This window comes from Leptidea sinapis, chromosome 6, assembly GCF_905404315.1.
Source record: "Leptidea sinapis chromosome 6, ilLepSina1.1, whole genome shotgun sequence".
NCBI classification, from domain to species: Eukaryota; Metazoa; Arthropoda; class Insecta; order Lepidoptera; family Pieridae; genus Leptidea; species Leptidea sinapis.
This window is the reverse complement of record NC_066270.1, coordinates 5952492-5970981: the sequence shown is the minus strand read 5'-3', so window position 1 is coordinate 5970981 and position 18490 is coordinate 5952492. Positions and strand designations below refer to the sequence as shown.

General features: G+C 33.8%; 1 protein-coding gene across 1 annotated transcript in view; it reads right to left on the bottom strand.

Annotated features, from left to right (window-relative positions):
* Window positions 1–5202: 5202 nt before the first annotated feature.
* The window catches only part of LOC126964804 (thyroid transcription factor 1-like), a 71222-nt gene continuing 57934 nt past the window's right edge, over window positions 5203–18490 (bottom strand). The window contains exons 5-6 of the mRNA XM_050808077.1: window positions 10042–10128; window positions 5203–8007 (exon numbers count right to left, since the gene is read on the bottom strand). Coding sequence (XP_050664034.1) covers window positions 7768–8007; window positions 10042–10128 — 327 coding nt within the window. The 3' untranslated portion in view covers window positions 5203–7767. The remainder of the gene's footprint in view (window positions 8008–10041; window positions 10129–18490) is intronic.

Below are 18490 nucleotides of genomic sequence, written 5' to 3'. Positions count from 1 at the left end.
ATGAGAGAATAATACTCTTTTCAATCACATAGAGTCTTTTACAATAGGTATACATAACAAGTTAGTTTGTAAGGTGCTGCATCAAATACATATATGAATCGTGTTTAAAAATACTAAAAGAAAGTTAAAAAAAAAGTTACTCAGTCTCTTTTCATATTAAGTGCTTCAGTCATACACTTAATTTCATAATTATAAATAAATAATATCAAACAGATAAAATTGATATAAAACAAGTTGACTTATGTCGACTTGTGACGAGCGCAATTGTAGTGCCGCTCAAAATTTTTGGGTTTTTCAAGAATCCTGAGCGGCACTGCATTGTAATGGCTAGAGCGTATCAATTACCATGAGCTGAACGTCCTACTCGTCCCGTCCATTATTTTCATAAAAAAAAGTCGATAATAAAATAAAAAACATCAAACAACTAAAATCACATAAAAACAAATCTCACCTAAGTAGAGCAATTCAATTCCAGGCTGCATAATTTAAATAATCTTGGATATTTTAATAGCATTTGCTGCTTAATTTACTTTTTACACACATTTTCATTAGAATATTTTTTTCCAAAATCAGTCTAAATATACTATATTTCGTATTACGAGTATCTCTACCCGACTCAAAACAGAAAGCATTCCATTCGCAATAGTAGTTCAACTATATTATTATCAATGATACTCGCAGTCTCAACGTTCTATTGTTTCACACCTATTCATGTATGTTGTCAACATGACTTTTACGTGTATTTATATCAAAGTAACTCTTTTAATTCGGCATACATATTATTATTATAATTATAAATTTATATTTATTTATACATATTATAAATATACACTTTGATGTAGGCCTTATGAGAAAGCTCAAGGTCGCTCCGAAGGCAATGGAGAGGGCTATACTCGGAGTTTCCCTGCGAGATCGATTCAGAAATAAGGAGATCCATAGGAGAACCAAAGTCACCGACATAGCCCAAATGATTGCGAAACTGAAGTGGCAGTGGTCAGGGCACATTATTGTTCGACGGACAGATGGCCGTTGGGGCAGTAAAGTTCTCGAATGATGATCCCGTACCGGAAGACGCAGTGTTTCCCACTCCCCCCCCCAAGATTGACCAACGATCTGGTCAAGAATACGTCTGGTATGCCAAGATACGTTGGATGAGGGCAGCGCAGGACCAATCGTCGAGGAAATCTTTGGGGGAGGCATTTGTACAGCATGGGACGTCTTCCGGCTCATGATGATGATGATAGACTTAGAATATACCTACTAGCGTATGATCTGACAGCCCGATAATAAGTGTCCGTTAGCTAGTGATTTATTATTGAAAATACTACGGAGCTGACTGTTTGTTTACGACCTGTCAATCAAAATCAGTCACAGAGACAAAAGATTCGCTTTCTTTCTCTATCTTGCTGTATTTTCGTTAGAGATGTTCTATTCTCTCGCACGGTTTGTTAGTCTATACACTACTATATTGTAGTGGTATTTACAGTTTTTGAATTTACAGCAATTGTCAATCATAAACGGTTTGTTTTACTTAAACTCGATAGATAGATCGATATTCCAGGTTATATGTATTCCATAATATATATATATATGTTCCTACTGAGACACCTACTTACTGTGTTATTAATATACGCGAAGTAAAGTTTTTCCAAATTTAAAACTTAGAGTACCTTTACATTGCGTTTATCAATAAGATAGTTAAAGTCGGCTGTCTAAATATAGTTAGTTAATAAATTTACATGTCTCTTGACTATTGAATATTCTTAATAAGTTTTACTGTACGATGTTAAATTGTTAGGATTGGGATTAGGAGTTTTTCACTTTCAATAAATGATATCATATCCTATTTTGAATGAAAATATTAGAATTTGAATTTAAAATTTGAATGTATGCTATTCTATGCTTATAAACATTATTATTATTTTCTCATGTAGTTTTACATGCGAACCAGATTTTAGAATTTTATCTACCGGCCAAAACGAGAATGGACACCACTATAAGTTGAGCAAAATTTTTTTTAACGTAGAGTGCTCTGGCTGGTGGAGCATAGCATCTGGTTAGATGTCGACCAGTTTAAATTTTACATTGACTTCTTCAGCTTTTTAGCGAATTCAAATTTATTCAAATAGATCAAATGATAAGTAAAACATTTTATTATTTATCACCACTTCGGTAAAGGAATAACTTTAATGAGAAGAAGTTGCAAGAAACTCATTGCCTTTCTTTTAAATTAATATTTACAGCTTTATAATTTAACAAATTATTAATATTACAATATATTATGTGAAACGATTCAACAAAAATACTCTAATGACTCACACACTAGTTTGTATGTATACACATAGAGGTATATTAGGTTGGTAAATAGCTCTCCCAACGGTCGAAGTGTCACAACGCCTACCAGTCTGTACTCTGCGTCCCTACAAACATTTGGTGCAACGTCTTCTGACTCAACCCACGCAAGAGGGCTGCGTCACTTTTTTTTTCTTATTTTTAAGACTACTAAATGCAGTAGAAGCTACACATTAAGGCAACGTCTCCACGCAACAACAAGAGACTTTTGCTGAGTGCTTCTCAGAAACTTGCATAACTGGACGATACATTTTGACAGTAAATTATCTTTATTGAACACGAGGCACAAATCACGTTGATATTAATAAAATGATAAGTATATCTTGGAAATATCAATGAACAGTTTTGTTTACGATCAAACCTGCAGTAATATTTGCACCTATATAAGAAAATTTTACTTAAGGTATCGTAGAACAAGAAAAAGTTGAAAGATTATCGAAATTGGCTCCACATGGAGAATTTTCTCATTTTTGTCATAATATTTTCAAATCTCAAATATTGCAGCTTTTTCATACATTGCGTAGAATACTTTACATAATATAAACAGTTTATTATTCCAAAAAGTGTTAAGTACTCGCTAGGTATCTCGCCCAATCGCTAATGAAATGAAATGAATTTTATTTATTGCGTCGAATACAGTAAACATTATAAGATCTTAAATTTATTGCAGTGTCTTCTATTAGGCTAATTTAAATTATAGTTGGGCCATCACAAATGTCCGAACTGAGTCATAAATCATTTTTATCAGATCTCTCGCTCACACTTATTGGTATATCGGACCTCTCGCTCGCACTGCTAGTGTTGTGTGCAACAAAGAAGGGATTTGTCGATAGTCATTAGCAGGTAATTAAGGAAAGGTTAACGAAATAATGCAAAATATTTTTTAGGGTGTATTTTTAATATCTGCTTGTAAAACATACAATATATTAAATGTTATGCATTAATTTTAAACAGAATGAAAGATCAGCTTAAAATATTAATCTACGTCTATGTCAATGTCACATCCGTTTGACGTAATGTTTTATGACTCAGTTCGCACGTTTGTAATGGCCCAACTATAGCATGCTAAAGGTTTACTTATTATTTAAAAAATACTTGACACTATAAATTTTTTTGTCGATTAACCATTTAAATAGGAGTCCAGTAAATCGTTTCTGTGGTAAGTTGAAGATAATGATGATTCAAATTTGTTTGAAGAAGAGTGGAAGAATTAATATTGGTACAGTGTTTTTTTTTATGAAAATTAGGGACGAGACGAGCAGGACGTTCAGCTGATGGTCATTAAAACGCCCCACCCAGTACAATGCAGTGCCGTTCAGGATTCTTTCAAAACTACAATTGCGCTCGTCACCTTGAGACATAAGATGTTAGGTCTCATTTGCCCAGTAATTTCACTAGCTTCGGCGCTCTTCAGACCGAAACACAGTAATGCTTACACATTACTGCTTCACGGCAGAAATAGGCGCCGTTGTGGTACCCATAATCTAGTCGGCTTCCTGTGCAAAGGAGCCTCCCACTGGAAATTTAAGTTAATCCCTCTCAATGTGGTCGCAATAGGTATGTACGTTATTGCGCCGCTCTTTTGCGATATAAATAGGTTTTGCAAAGAAGGATTGCTCGTCTTGTACTGATATGTGTGTGTGTATAATTACAGGTACCTACATGAGAACTTCCTCTCTTACTCGCGGCGTGACGTGCCCAGTGATATGTGATCGGGTTTGTATCGCATCACGCCACGCCTTAGGTCGTTTGTGACGCGTGACATATCATTTTTCATAATGAGATGATACCGCTTAGATCGTAGTTCCGTCGCTGAATTTATTACTGAGTGCCTTGCTACTTCTTCTCAACCCTTTACGACGTAGCGGTAGGTTCAATGAGAATTTTTTTATTGACATTCGTAAGTGTCATTTGACCTACACATACCTGGTGATTTTGATTTGATTTATATTGAATACCTTACAAAAGGTCACAAACAGACGGACAGACATCGCAATGTTAATTGTAGCGGTTTGACCAATTTGGAGCACGGACCAAGAGTAGGTACTAGAGATTGACAATAAAACAAGCAAATTAAAACTCGTAAATTTTTATTATTTTTATAAATTGAAATTCATTACACCTTTCGTTATAATTACAAATCTCATTAATAATACTATTATTTATAATTATTGTTAACGTTTCTATAACCTAACTAAAATAATTACATTCCATTCTATTTTTTGAGATACTTATATAAAATAAATTACAAAAACAATCCATAGAAAACTTAATTATTATTAAAGTTAGGCTTATTGCTATCCATTTTAACAAGCTTGTCTGCCATAAGTCCTGCGAGACTGCTCTAACGCCTCTATGTAACCTAGCAAAGAGGATGTAAATAATACGTACAGCCTAGGTAAAAATTGAAATTTGGTTTAGTATGAAACTTTCGTGACAGTGACAGTTCGCAGTGGTTTGACATAAGTTTGAAATAGTAGTAATTACAAGATGGCGATTGGCGTCGAAGTATAATCCGGCTAAGTTTGAAAGCGAACATCTGCTTAAAACGTAGTAGATTTCGGCTATCTCCGTTTTTTACAAGATTATAGCCGTCATCTGTCAATCTATCAATTCGATACAATCGAGTGAATCGCTTTTTTCTTAGAGAAGTATTGAATCTAAATCCTGTGACAGTCCACCGTTGATAGATTAATGTGATACTGACTCATCTTCTAATTAATATTAAAGGTATTGAACTGTTTCATTCCGGTTGATAGTTTGCCTCCATTTTTTATTATTATCTGTTTATTTATCAATTAAATATGTAACTAGGTAGGTAGCACAATCATAAAGAAGAATTTTGGCAGTAAATACACTGTTATAATGATTGATTAGATTATAAAAGTAATAGATTAATATTTGTGTTGTAAACGTCACAGAAAATTATTTCTTAAAGATATTTATTGATAACTAAATACGTTCTTAAAATAATAATAATAAATAATTGAAATTTCAATATTAATAATAATTACTCGTTAGAGCAGTCGTCTCAATCTTGTTTGATCAGCTAGAATTCTACGGTGTTACCAGCACTCTAAATAATTCCCTAAAATATTTACAATGAATAAATACCAAATTAAGTACGCAATGCTTTGACAGTGTAGTTATTAGTATTTAAATGAACTAAAAAAAATTAAGGCTACAGAATTTTCACTTTTTGGAATTAGGACAACTTTCATAAAATAATTATATAAAGTTTGTAAGTGGCAATATATTTATTTATTTAATATCTGCGTTTGACTTAATTGTTCGATTATTTGTGATGCATTTTTATCATAACCAACAAAAAAGCACAAAACAAAGCAATAATAGAAGCACATTTTGTAGTATGAATACTTACCTAAATGTATGAAATATTGTTTATATTGGCTTGAAAATATAACATTATTGTTTATGATATTTTCCCTGCAATATCACAAAAGCCATTCATTCATTCTTTTAATAGAATTAAAATTACATAGAAATAATAGATCTATTAATATATATGTATATAGCAATATATTTTGTAATTGATAAGTCTACAGTGTCTACAAAGAAACTGTTCTTATAAACTTATCAAGTGTAGAGATGATAGATGAACAGGATACTACAGGGTAAAGGTAGCTATTTCATATTCCTTTAACACATCATCAATTATTAAACAACATCTATAAATATGTAACCTTATTAGTATTTACATTATTGTTATAACCAACTGGGGCCTAAGTGGAGTGTTGCATTAGTCAAAATCAAAAGAAAAATAAATTTTTGTTCAATTTGGCTTATACTAAGCGATTTTAGACGTGACTACAAATATTTCTTTTAAATTATTGAATTTATCATATGTTCGTAAAAAGTTGAGCTCGTGAGATGAACATACAAAAAGAAACTCAACGGCCACTCTTTACAATCAAATAGAGTATTTTACAATGGCTGTAATATACTTAACAAATTAGTTTGTAAGGTGCTGCATCGAATATATTATGAGTTGTTATTTGAATGACAGCCGTAGATAAGACTTAAATCTTTAAAAATGATATATAAGATAATATATTTATAATATATCTCACAATAGTTCAGTCTCTGCAGGTAATGTTAGACGAGAACGACGTAACATGATGATAAAGGACTGCTCTAAAATTTCAAGAGTGTCATACGATCTAGTGATATTGGGTACCCAATTTAGATTCAAAAAAGAAAACCAGGCTGAATTTATTCTAGTGTTCTTTTTAAAACTCTTGGCCTTAGTTTTAATTTGACATAAGATCATGTTCACATCGTAAAAGTTTTACACTTAACATGAACATTACTTTGTTTCGTTATTGTTTTTTTTACAATTTGGCATAATAATCGTATTTCCGCTTAATTTTGTACCTCCGTATTATTTAGCTCAAGACTGCCAACACTCCACATCGACACTCGTCAAGGATTTACACGTTACTATCTACACACGCAAACACTGATCGTAATAAATCATAAATTATTCTATTCACACAACAATTAACTACTTTGTATATACAATAAACTCAGACTAAGTTCTGTTGCAAGCTGAAAAATTCACTTTAGCTACGTTTTATATGTGAAAACAAAAATTGGGCAGATGTTACTGAAACTATAAGAATACTTTTTTTTTTATGTTTATAGTGCTTCGATTTTATTTCAAGATGTCAGTACATTTACAGTGTTAGCACATCTGCATGAAAATAAATTAACATTTAACTTAACTGATAATCTTTCTCTATAAGGATAACGCTGCTATTTTTTCACCAACTATAAAAAATATATCAACAAAGTCTTCAAGTATTTCAATCGATTTTTATGTAAAGTGAAATTAAGAAGTTAAATCATCTACCCAATTCTAGGGAAAAAAACATTTCATATCAAATCCTTAAAGTGCTTAACTAAATCTAAATATTTACATTACCCTCGTCCGGCACAACGATACCATTTAAAGGATTCACTTTTCAAAGTTCACTAAGTCTATTAAATCACTTGGCACATCGGGTTACTATCCCCTTCGCTTTACCAGTGACAATGTTCCTACAGGCAATAAAGCTACGATTGTTTCAAATCCATAGTAATAGAAAAACCAAGGAAAACACCCAAATCAATCAATATAATAATTGTAATACATGAGTTATTTTAAGAACTTATGTCTATAAATATCAGTCTGCAATTGAATCACCAAATATATATTAGGTGATTCAAATATATATTAATAACTCTAAGTATTGGCACAAAAGACTGATAAGTCCACCATAAGCTTCTCATTATTTTATCCAGATATTTTAAAATATGGTTATAGAAAAGAAAGACTGTGATCGCTCACACAATAAATTAATCAAAGTACATCTCCTCCTTGAACATTGTCTCGTGGTAAAGCTGTGGGAACTTCTACCAGGCCCTACCCTGCAGTGGTAGGTAACCAGAGCACTGCTGTTGGTAGGCGGTCGGCTGGCGGTACGAGGAGACCAGGGGGTTACTGCAAGCCGCCTGCGAAGGCTGCGGTGCTGAGTAACCGGACGTGGGAGTTGCGCAGTGGCTGTGCGCCGGTGACGACGACTCGCCGGACCCGCATGGCTTGCCATCCTTCACCAGCACTGGCACCGCTACCCTTCTCGGTGATGATGCGGACTGTTAGGAAAAAATAATGGCTAAGTACGCATTTAAACAAGACGTTATTAATTAATTAGTTGCTTAATTCTTTCCTAGTCGTTCGCTCCGCTTAATTAGACACGTAGGGATATTATGATGGATATCCTCCGGAAAATGTCCATCATGATGTGGGTTGTTCCAGCGTATTATGTGTGTTCCGATCGAGCTATAGTTGACAATTCTGTTGCTGGGTTATAATATACATTTTGTGTACTTATGTTTAGATATATCAATTTTAGTCGATTTAAAACTGTAGTAAAATAATATAATCATACGACTGTCACCAAATTAGTATTATTTTATTAGTTTTCTTTCTATTCGTAGAAATTAGAAAATAAAATCAGAAGTTTAAAGCAAAATAATGATATTGTAGTTTTTTATCTGTTTGTTTTAGCATCTTCTTTTCGAAATTATTATTCAAATAAAAATAAGACATGAAAATTAATAAGTATTCAATTTGAACTCCAAATAAACAATGAGTTGAAAATACAAACGAATGCTCATAGAATTGAGGAAGGCTTAAACAAATTAAGGGTTGTCATCATTAAAATTACACAACAATTCAGCGAGGGCCGCCCACCGTCGCACCGGCGGCGTTAACAATCAAAAAGTCGATCGCGTCGCCCGCGCCCGCTCTCGCACAAATTGAGGCAATCAACGGAGGCCGGGCTGGCAACACCGACACGTGCGTCCCCCGCTTCACGACTTGAATTCACTTTGATTGCAAATTTAATTATTACCGAAGTTTTTCCGGTATAATTTATATCTAGCTTTTATTTATGGCGATTAAAGTAAGTATATTAGTTGTAACTGACCATGATGCATACTAACAGGCTATTAAATGTAATGCCAGCACGTTTCCAATATATAAACTTACTTACCCATGAATATTACAAAAAGCTAAGCTGTGTAGTTGAGTGTGGCAACAAATTTAAAACTTTAATACTTATAGTTTGTTAAATGGACAAAATTAATAATTATGACTTTTTTCGAACTCTTGGATTACCAATAGTAATGAACTTTATATAAATTAATAATGATTAATTTTAATATGAATTAAGATAATCTCAGGTATGGGCCAATTTTGTCCCAAAAGAAGATTATTTATGTTACAAATAGGTATAAATCTAAGTTGTAGAGAAAGGTAGGTTTATTCGTGCATCTAGAATCATTGATTTAAATCAAATTGACGTGGGGCTGCCTCTCTCAGGTGCGGGTCCCGTATCCTTGGGGAGATTGTGATCAAGAGGCCAGTAGTCAAACAGGGGTCCATTGCTGACGGCAGACGATTTTATCGATGCTTTTAATATTCATTATTCAATGCCTGAATAAAGGGTTCTTTGCGTGTTCTATCGAGTTATCAAACTAAGGAATTTATGGGAAACCGAGGTTAAAAACCCTAGGACGTTTTCGAGAGTTTTAACGTGAAAAAAATTAAGAAAAATTGTGGGAAAAAAGATACTTTTGTACCTATTGCCTTTTTATATCAACCATGAGATTTGTTTTGGTAGGTTCACTAAATAGAGTATATCTATTCTATCTAATTTACTGAAAATTTACGCCTTTAAAATAATTGTCCCTTATCATATTAAATTCTTTACCACCGCTTTGGAATTCGCCTGATTTGGAGCCCAAAAAACGCTTGAATTAAAGTTACAGTGAAACCACGATTCTAATTAATTCGAAAAAAAATTCGAGTTAATGAGTATTCCAGGAAATAAAGAATTTAATTGCAAACATTTCAACTAGCTAGAGCACAATTTTTACGTAGGTAGGTACATTCTTAACTAGTTGCAGAGTTAGTACCTACTTATAGTTAAATAAAATTAAGCAGCCATTAAAGCTGCATAAGTAAATGTGGTTGGGGATAGTTGATATAGCACTGCCGACAGAGGCGTTAAATAGCTAGGAAATAGCCAAATATTTCCTTCAAAAAATAGGTACGCCTTTGTCTTGCCTTTAGGGTCCGGTTTCTTGTGTAAGTATAAATATAGTGATTGTGTTAAGACTTACTTGATTATGCTGATTCTGTTCCGCCATCGCCTTCTCCTTGGCCTGTCGCTTACACTTATAGCGGTGGTTTTGAAACCATATCTTAACCTGAAACAAACGTCTTCGTTATTCAATGTTTTTTTATAATTTTGCAAAAAGATTTTGTTTTTTTATGTAAAACAGGGAAGAGACAAGTTAGACTTTGGACAATTGATGGTACGTAAGTGATATGCTCTGTCCATTACAATGCATTACAATGTCACTTTAAAAAATATTAGTTTGTTAAGGCTCGTTAACCTACTAATTTCACTATCTACAGCGCCCTTAAAATCGAAATAAGTACAGCACATTAATGCTTAGATAGAAAAAGGCACCGCGATGGTAGCCATCTTGACTTACGTACTTATAAAACTTTTTACCTATACAACTAATCTTAAAAAATATTCAGTTCTAACTTAAATCTTTTTATTTTTGTTTTCTATATTACAATTATATAGCTTACTCCTAGTTTTACAATTATATAGCTTACTCTTACCAAGTTTTACTTACCTTTGCTGCGATTAACTTTTATTGTAAATTGTACGTGCACGCATGCACCTAAGCAGATCTCGCTTTTATATTTAACATCTATGTACTCGGTGAGACGTTCCAAGGAAAGAATTGCAATCATTTTAATTAGTAATAATTTGAATATGTATTTAATCTTTTGTTTCTGTTTTTGTCTCCAATAAAGTAACGTAAATACTGAATGATTGTTCAAAAAAGGCTTCCACTGGTGGTTTAGTAGTAAGAGTGGACTAGAAGCAGGTAACGATTGCAACTCTTATCTTCCACTGGGGGACAAATACACGTGCGCATCACCTGGTCGATAGCTAATAACGCCACTGATACTGATTTACAAGGTCCCATTACGACCTGCAGGCTACATCTTATCATGAACATATAATATATCCTCTTATAGTAAGTTTGTTTCGGTCACACATTTAGGACTCTACATCAGCGCATAACGTTATTGACAGCAGGCGCTTAGGTCATAACCCGAAATACTCGTATATCTTCTTTGCGACTATACTTTATTGTTTTAAAGATATTAAACATATTTGATTATATATATTTTATTGTTTATGAGGTGGAGTCGCAGTCACTAATAAGTAATAGGTATATATAATCGATGAAAATTATTTACAGCTTATTTCATATTAAAATTTTATATGATTTTAAAACACACCCTAAATAACCAAACTGTAGAGAAATCTGTAAAATAAACAAAAATAAAGACAGAGTTTTGTAAGAGGTGAAGTTAACTGAACGCACTTATACGCCCAGTAGTGCCAACACTCCACTATCAAAGAAAATGGCGGGCTTACCGCGTCACGAGTGTTCCCCTGAATAGTGTCCGACTTTATTCGAATTTCCACATTTTTAATAAGCAACGTTTCATAACTGAATAGAAACATGACCTCTTGAAAACTAAACGTTCCAAAGTGAAATTACTTTCCAAATAAGTCTTGTGAATTGGAAAAGCTGAATCTTTATTGAGATAAACTCATAACTGCCAACATTAATTATAATATTTTTAGTCGTTTCTGTCTCTCTGGGTAGCACTTTGCTTGTGATGCGTTGGTCATTTTAGCCGATTCAGTGTGGCCCAAGTAGCTGCATGGCTGATAAAAATGTGAGGAAAAGCGAAACTCACTTTGCATGAGATATCAGAAGTGATAGATGAAAATACATTTTGTCTCCGCATTTATAATTTAAGATTATCTTGTGTTTCTAGCGTAGCGTTCAAGCAATGTATTTCTTTTAAGATGGCAACGTTTCTGTCTGGGTTTTTAAAAGCACACACAACTGTGTGCTTTCACACTTCTGAGGAAACCAAACTAAGACGCATTTAAATTCATGGATGATTAAAACTATACTCATAGTTTTTTATAATAGTGAAGTGGAAGTAACCGTGAGTGAGTAATCACAGTTGTTCACATTTTCATGCAACATCAAAAGTTTCAAGTCAATGATGGAAGAGTGCCAGTGAAGTATTTTTTCAATTTCAATATTCTGAGTAACGATTCCTCACCGAGAATCAAGTCCGCGACACACTGGAGTACAACAGTGAAGCCAACAAGCCCCTTAACATTTGTGAAATTAGCGCTAGTGCTCGCTGTAGAACAGTAAACACTCGCACATAATGACGACAGAACAAACAGCGAATGTTTGTGCGGAGCGGGTCGCCTTTGTCTCCGCTTACTTGCTTCACTGCCAGCCCGACCTACTCCTAGCTGAATATTATTTATTATGTATACTCAGTACAGACAGAGCTGTTGGTCTTTCGATCAACATTATCACAAATATGATCCGTTTTGAATATTTATCATCGTGCGGGATGCGGGGCGTTCCTCCACAGCGGTTTTCAAGGAACATTCTTACACGTACTACAAAGCTGTAGAATGAGCTTCCTTGTGCGGTATTTCCGGGACGATACGACATGGGTACCTTCAAAAAAAGTACTTCCTTAAAGGCTGGCAACGCTCCTGTGACTCATCTGGTGTTGCAAGAGAATACGGGCGGCGATGATCACTTTACCCCACGTGCCACATACGATCGCTTGTCCTCCATTTCCATAAAAAAAAATTTCGGCATAAGATCTCTAACAAAAAAACCCGGACCTACATATCTGAGTAAAAGGCTTTCAATCATATAATAACTTGTCGTGATGCTAGAGCACAGCAAGCCATTTTGTTTTATGTTTATGTCTATATGCTTAAACTTTTATTTCACTAATGAAATAAAGGATCTTGGGATTATATTGGACGGAGAACTTCGCTTTACATCTCACGTTGATCATATTGTAACTAAGTCTGCACAAATGCTTGGTTTTATTAAAAGGAATTCAAAAGAGTTTAAGTTCTTATCCAACAAAATTAATCTCTTCAACGCCTTAGTTCGAAGTAACTTAGTATATGCTTGTGTAATATGGAATCCCTTTTATAATATACATTCGCAACGCATTGAAAACATTCAAAGATCTTTCAGATACTTGGATTTTTTAGCAAGTGGAATTAGCCACAGATGTCCTTACACTCAGCGTCTTTCTTTCTTTAAGATGATATCCCTAAACACGCGCCGTAAAATTTTTGATATCTTATTTATTTCCAAAATAGTTAACAATTATGTCAATAATATGGAGCTACTCGTTAAAATATTTTACACCGCACCTTCGAGGTATCCGCGTAAAATTATTCACAATACATTTAGCAGACCTCTTATAAAATCAAATTTAGGACTAAACGCCCCAATTATCAGAGCTGGTCAACAATATAACATGCTTGTTAGAAAACAGCCAAATGTAGATATTCAAAGACTCTCAGGGCCTACTTAAGAATAAAATACTCACATATTTTTAAGTTATACTACAAACTAACTATAAACCTAGTAACTTAAAAATTATTTTCACATTTACTTTTATTTGTACTTAGTTATAAAACACTTACTTTAAATTATTATTAGTAGGCAATGCTGTGCATGTGCATGCAATCTCTTATAGGTGTGCATATTAGAATTGTAAATAATGTTAAGTTTATATTTGTAAATGTATTAATATATATTCTGTTGAAGTGGATAATAAATAAATAAATAATAAATATATGAAAATACCAATAATATTACAATAAGGAGGCCGTATAAAATCAAATGGAGAATACTTAAAAATAGTTACTTAAACATGTCGAAAATGTAGTCATGCCATACCCCGTGACCAAATTTTTATCTCAATATGAATAAATTGAAAACTGGATGCAGCTTAAAATAAATAAAAATCAAGACATCCATTTTGAAATGTCATGTGTTCATAATTTCTTTTTGAGAAAAAATGACGACATAAGCAAGACACCTGCAACTAGAATATGAAGACTACAATATGACGACAAGTTGACCTGACGATGAGTGATAGGTCCTGCCACTTACAGTGCAGGGCCGCTGAGGATTCTGAACACTGCTTGACGCCAGAAGAACCGCCAAAGAAATGCCGCTGCAGTTCAACTAGTCTCAGGCATTCAGTGCAAATAACCTCCCACTGGTAATATTTACCATCTAGTAATATTCTTTAAATTTCTACAATTCAAAAACGCACAATCAGAACGTAAGGGCACCTTTTTGTGTCGAATTAAAAATGTAACTTACGATTTTTGTACCTGCGCTTACATTTATTTACGCGTAATGTTTTTGAAGTTATTTTAAGATGCGCATCACTGTAACACAAAAGTAACAGGGTGAAGTTGGTTCCTAAAATTTTCTGATTTTCTCTTTTTTGGTTTCTTCGTCCATTATTAGGATAGGCAAAGGGTTCAAGCCCGTACAGCCCTATTCGTTATATAATAATCAATTGTCAAGGCCATCGTTGCAAGATTTTTACAATATTGTTCTTTCTACAAACGTAGAATAAAAATAAGACTTTAATTAAAGTAGAATAGCACGAGGAATAAATAAATTTAAGGATTTTTGTTTTGTTAGGCCAAACTTCTTGCGTGCATACATAAGTACACACTTTTTTTTACCTCTGCCGTTACCAATTAGAAAAAAAAAGAAAAAATTAATATTTTAGTTTCATTCATATTCATCTTAATGCCAATAACATGATGCTCCTCGCCAGTTGGTAACGTAAATGTATCTACATTAGTATTAAATACGTACGGAGGCTTAAATAAAGGTAGATGGAGCAGGGCCGCGCGGCGTCGCTTATTGCACTCGTGAGAGGCTTGGCCGCTCTCTCGTCGAGTACTTTTTCAATCTTCTTGTGCATAATGCTCCGTGTTTCTTTCTACGCACTCTTCAGCCGAGCACCATTCAATTATTTTGCTTCTAAATGATAGTTGCCTTTGAGATGCGACGTTTTGGGCGTGTTTGTTTTTGAATTACATTCAGTTGAAGTGTCCATATCAAAGCGTTAAGTTTAAATTTAAAATTTTAGTTGGAATCACGGCAATGATTGCAATGGCAATGATGTCGGTATTAAAAAAAATAGATTTTTTAAGGAAGATAACATTTACGATAAAATACAGCAAACACTATGTTACTTAATTAAAATATGAATGACGTCATAGGCCAACAATCATCACCGCGTGGCACGAAGTTTTGGTTGAAACATGACGCGTTATCATTGATTTCAGAAGCGTGACATCATAATCAGCCACCATGACAACAGTCGCGTTATTCGCTCGTATGCCAGAATACTAGATTACATACAACTACAGTCATTTGCGTAACAGCTTATTTTATTGCTGAAACATTGATTCTTCCGAAAATTATAATCTTTAAATAGGTACCCCAATGACGTTCTATAACGTCATTGTCTGACACTAATTATAACACCGTTGCTATTTTGTACTTCTAAATAATATATTTTATAAGTACAAATAATAATAAATTCCGAGTCCGATTCTAGAAGCATACACTTAAAGAAGTAAAGAACCTATACGGTCGATACTTTCTACATAATATTTATCTATGGTTATTTTATCAAAATGGTGACCACCCAATTCTCAAATGTCAGTTTTGGCGCCATTACAGTCTCAACGTTATTCAAGACTTTGGATACGGCGGTTTATGATTTAATTCGTTGATACTAAGATTCAAAATCGATTCCATCGCAATGTGAACGTTGGTGTTCCCGGCCAGGTTACATAAGGTTCTTGGTGAGAATGACTGGCATTAATATTGACAATTATTATAATAAAGATGTTCACGTATTTGTTTAGCTCTTCATTTGTTAGTTTTTGCTGCGTTACAATTGTTCTTTGTTAACATATTGTTTACTTTCGTTGATAGGGATCCCGTGTGTGTCTCTAGCTCCTTTCGTCAGCGGAGGTATAAATTCTCCAAAAAAAAATAGAACCATGATGAACGAAAGATGGCGTCTCAACTACAATTATTAAATAAAGAGAAGTAATTAAATGTTTATGAATTATAAAATTAGGTGAGCCACAAAAAAAACAGCTTTTAAATAATTTGGTCAGCATACAATGATTTTGTTTGCAATAAAAAACATCGAAAGCAAACCTTGTTCCGCAAATAATTTTGATAATGGTCAAAAATTAAATCATCAATAGGTAGTTTACAACTAATATAATTAACATGCTGTACAAAAATGATTACAGCCATCCAGAATGCCATAAATTGCTGATTGATTTTGAAATGTTTGCTAGCCATGAGTTGCTGATCAATATCTAAATATTTGTGCTCACAAAAGTACCAATGCAACCAAGTAAATAAAATAAACAAATTCCCAGCCCGTGGTCGTCCAATAAACGAGATTCAAATAAATATGGAATATGTTTGAAACTGGCATTACTGCTGTACAAAAACCGAACAGAGTTGTAGCAGGAAGAGACACCAAGCAAGAAAGCTCAGTCACATCTGCAAAACGTGGCGTGCTGATTACAGTAGTTACTGCAGCTAATGCTATTGAAAAGTGTATTCCTCCGATGTTTTTATTCTCAGAAACAGGTTTAAATTATTGTATCTGGTATACACCTGAAGGATTAGTTGGAAATCCTTAAATTATTCGTTATAATAACCTAATTATGCACAACTTTGAACAATAATTTATTTTAAAAAAATTAATAAATGAGGGACTTCCTATCACAATATAGTGACGAAATAGTTTAGTACCTTTTTAATATTATTATATCCTTTTATTCTTACTTGGGTTTTTATATATTATATATATATTTTTAAGTTAACTCTAATTGTATGTTATTTGTTCATGGCACTAGAACCAGCTAGTTGACTGTTACAGGTTGCTGGATCTTATAATATCTTATCCCCATTTTTTTCGTTTTTTCTGCATCTAATGCTCGATTGCAAGCTGTGGCAATCTCTAAGTGGATCTACAATTGAACATATTTTAACATTTTGTTTAGTTTAGTAACGATTAATTATTGTAACCTGTTATAGTCCTTAAATAAAATAAAAATATATGTCGTAGGTCCAATCTGGTAGGATTACCTAAAGGGTTGTCCGTCGCTGGTGGCTACATGGTTTCAAGTTTTAACTGTTGCGGCATCATGCAAGCGGCGGAGAACTTGAACGTGATATTGACGTGATAAATGAGTAAAAGGAGAACATCTCCGCGACAAATAGGCGGCACAAGTAGGAAGAAGCGGTGCAGTGGGGGCAAAGTATGCTTTTTCCTCTTCTGAGTAAATATGACTTTTTAATAAAAAGGTATTAACTAGTAACTACAGATTGGGACTAGAATAAGATTTATAGACTGGGTTTTGGTAAACTAAGAATAAAGATTGATCTAAGATTTGTTAGTAGATGCGATATCGACATCACTGTGCGTTTTAAACCTGCGTGAGTCAAAGTTAGTAAGGAAGATGTTCTACTAACTCGGGGCAGCACGATCCAAGTACTTAGTATCATCTAATGTGGATGCAAAAAACAAGAGTGATATTGTAAAGTTGGATGAAAGTTGTTTTTTCAAACATGCTTGTAATTTTTAGCATTATTTTGATAAACTTCTTCGAGATATATCGAAATTGCTGTACTGGCCAAATACAGGCAAAAGTGATTTAGAGGTCAAATAAATTACCTACATAGAAACTCGTCGTGTAATTAAAAAATGGAATAATCTTTTACGTTGAAACATGGCAACCAAGGAGGTAACATATCATAGGTTTTATTTAAATCTCGAACTAGTTTGCAAATTAAAAGCTGATTATTGAAAAAAAACATGTGAACACTTTAACGCGAGAAAAATTATTGTAGTCCGTAGTTCGTCATTGATTTTTAAAAGTTATTTGACAAAATAAGTTCATGTGAAGACAATAAGTGTGGTGATGAATTTACTAAAACACTTGAAATTCAAAAGGCGGTGAGAGCCATATATTTTGAATTCCGCGCATTATTTGAGAAAAATACTATTCACGCCACTAGGCATTGATCGTTTTACGTATGTGTCCCCCGGCTTCGCTTTGGCCCACATTTGTGCGTGTATCGTTAGTCCATCAATGCCTCTTTTGCTGGCGGCTGCAGTAATGTAGATACTATTCTCTGTCTAAGAATTAAACACAAATAATTCCCAAGGTAAATTTTAACAAGCATAAAATGATTTAGCGAATATCGCAACTGGCCTGTGATTTGTGAGCCGTCAGTCACCGACTAACAATAAGCGAAGTTATTAAACTCCTCATTGTATTCAAACTTAAATCAACAACCGATGACATCCGATCAATACCCTTCATTTATTGTACGCCACATCAAAATAACGTGGTCGTTGCGGGAAAATGTGCCTTAGCGAGATACTGTTACGTTATGTTTTTGAGTAAGTGCGCCTTGTGCGTGATAGAATGTGACAATTTTGACAATTGTCTGTCAATTCTATTTACACAGGTGATTATGTCATTCCATTTATTTTTGTAACTAGTGGGCGCCCGCGACAGTTTTTAGATCTAGTAACGTATGTGAACGATAC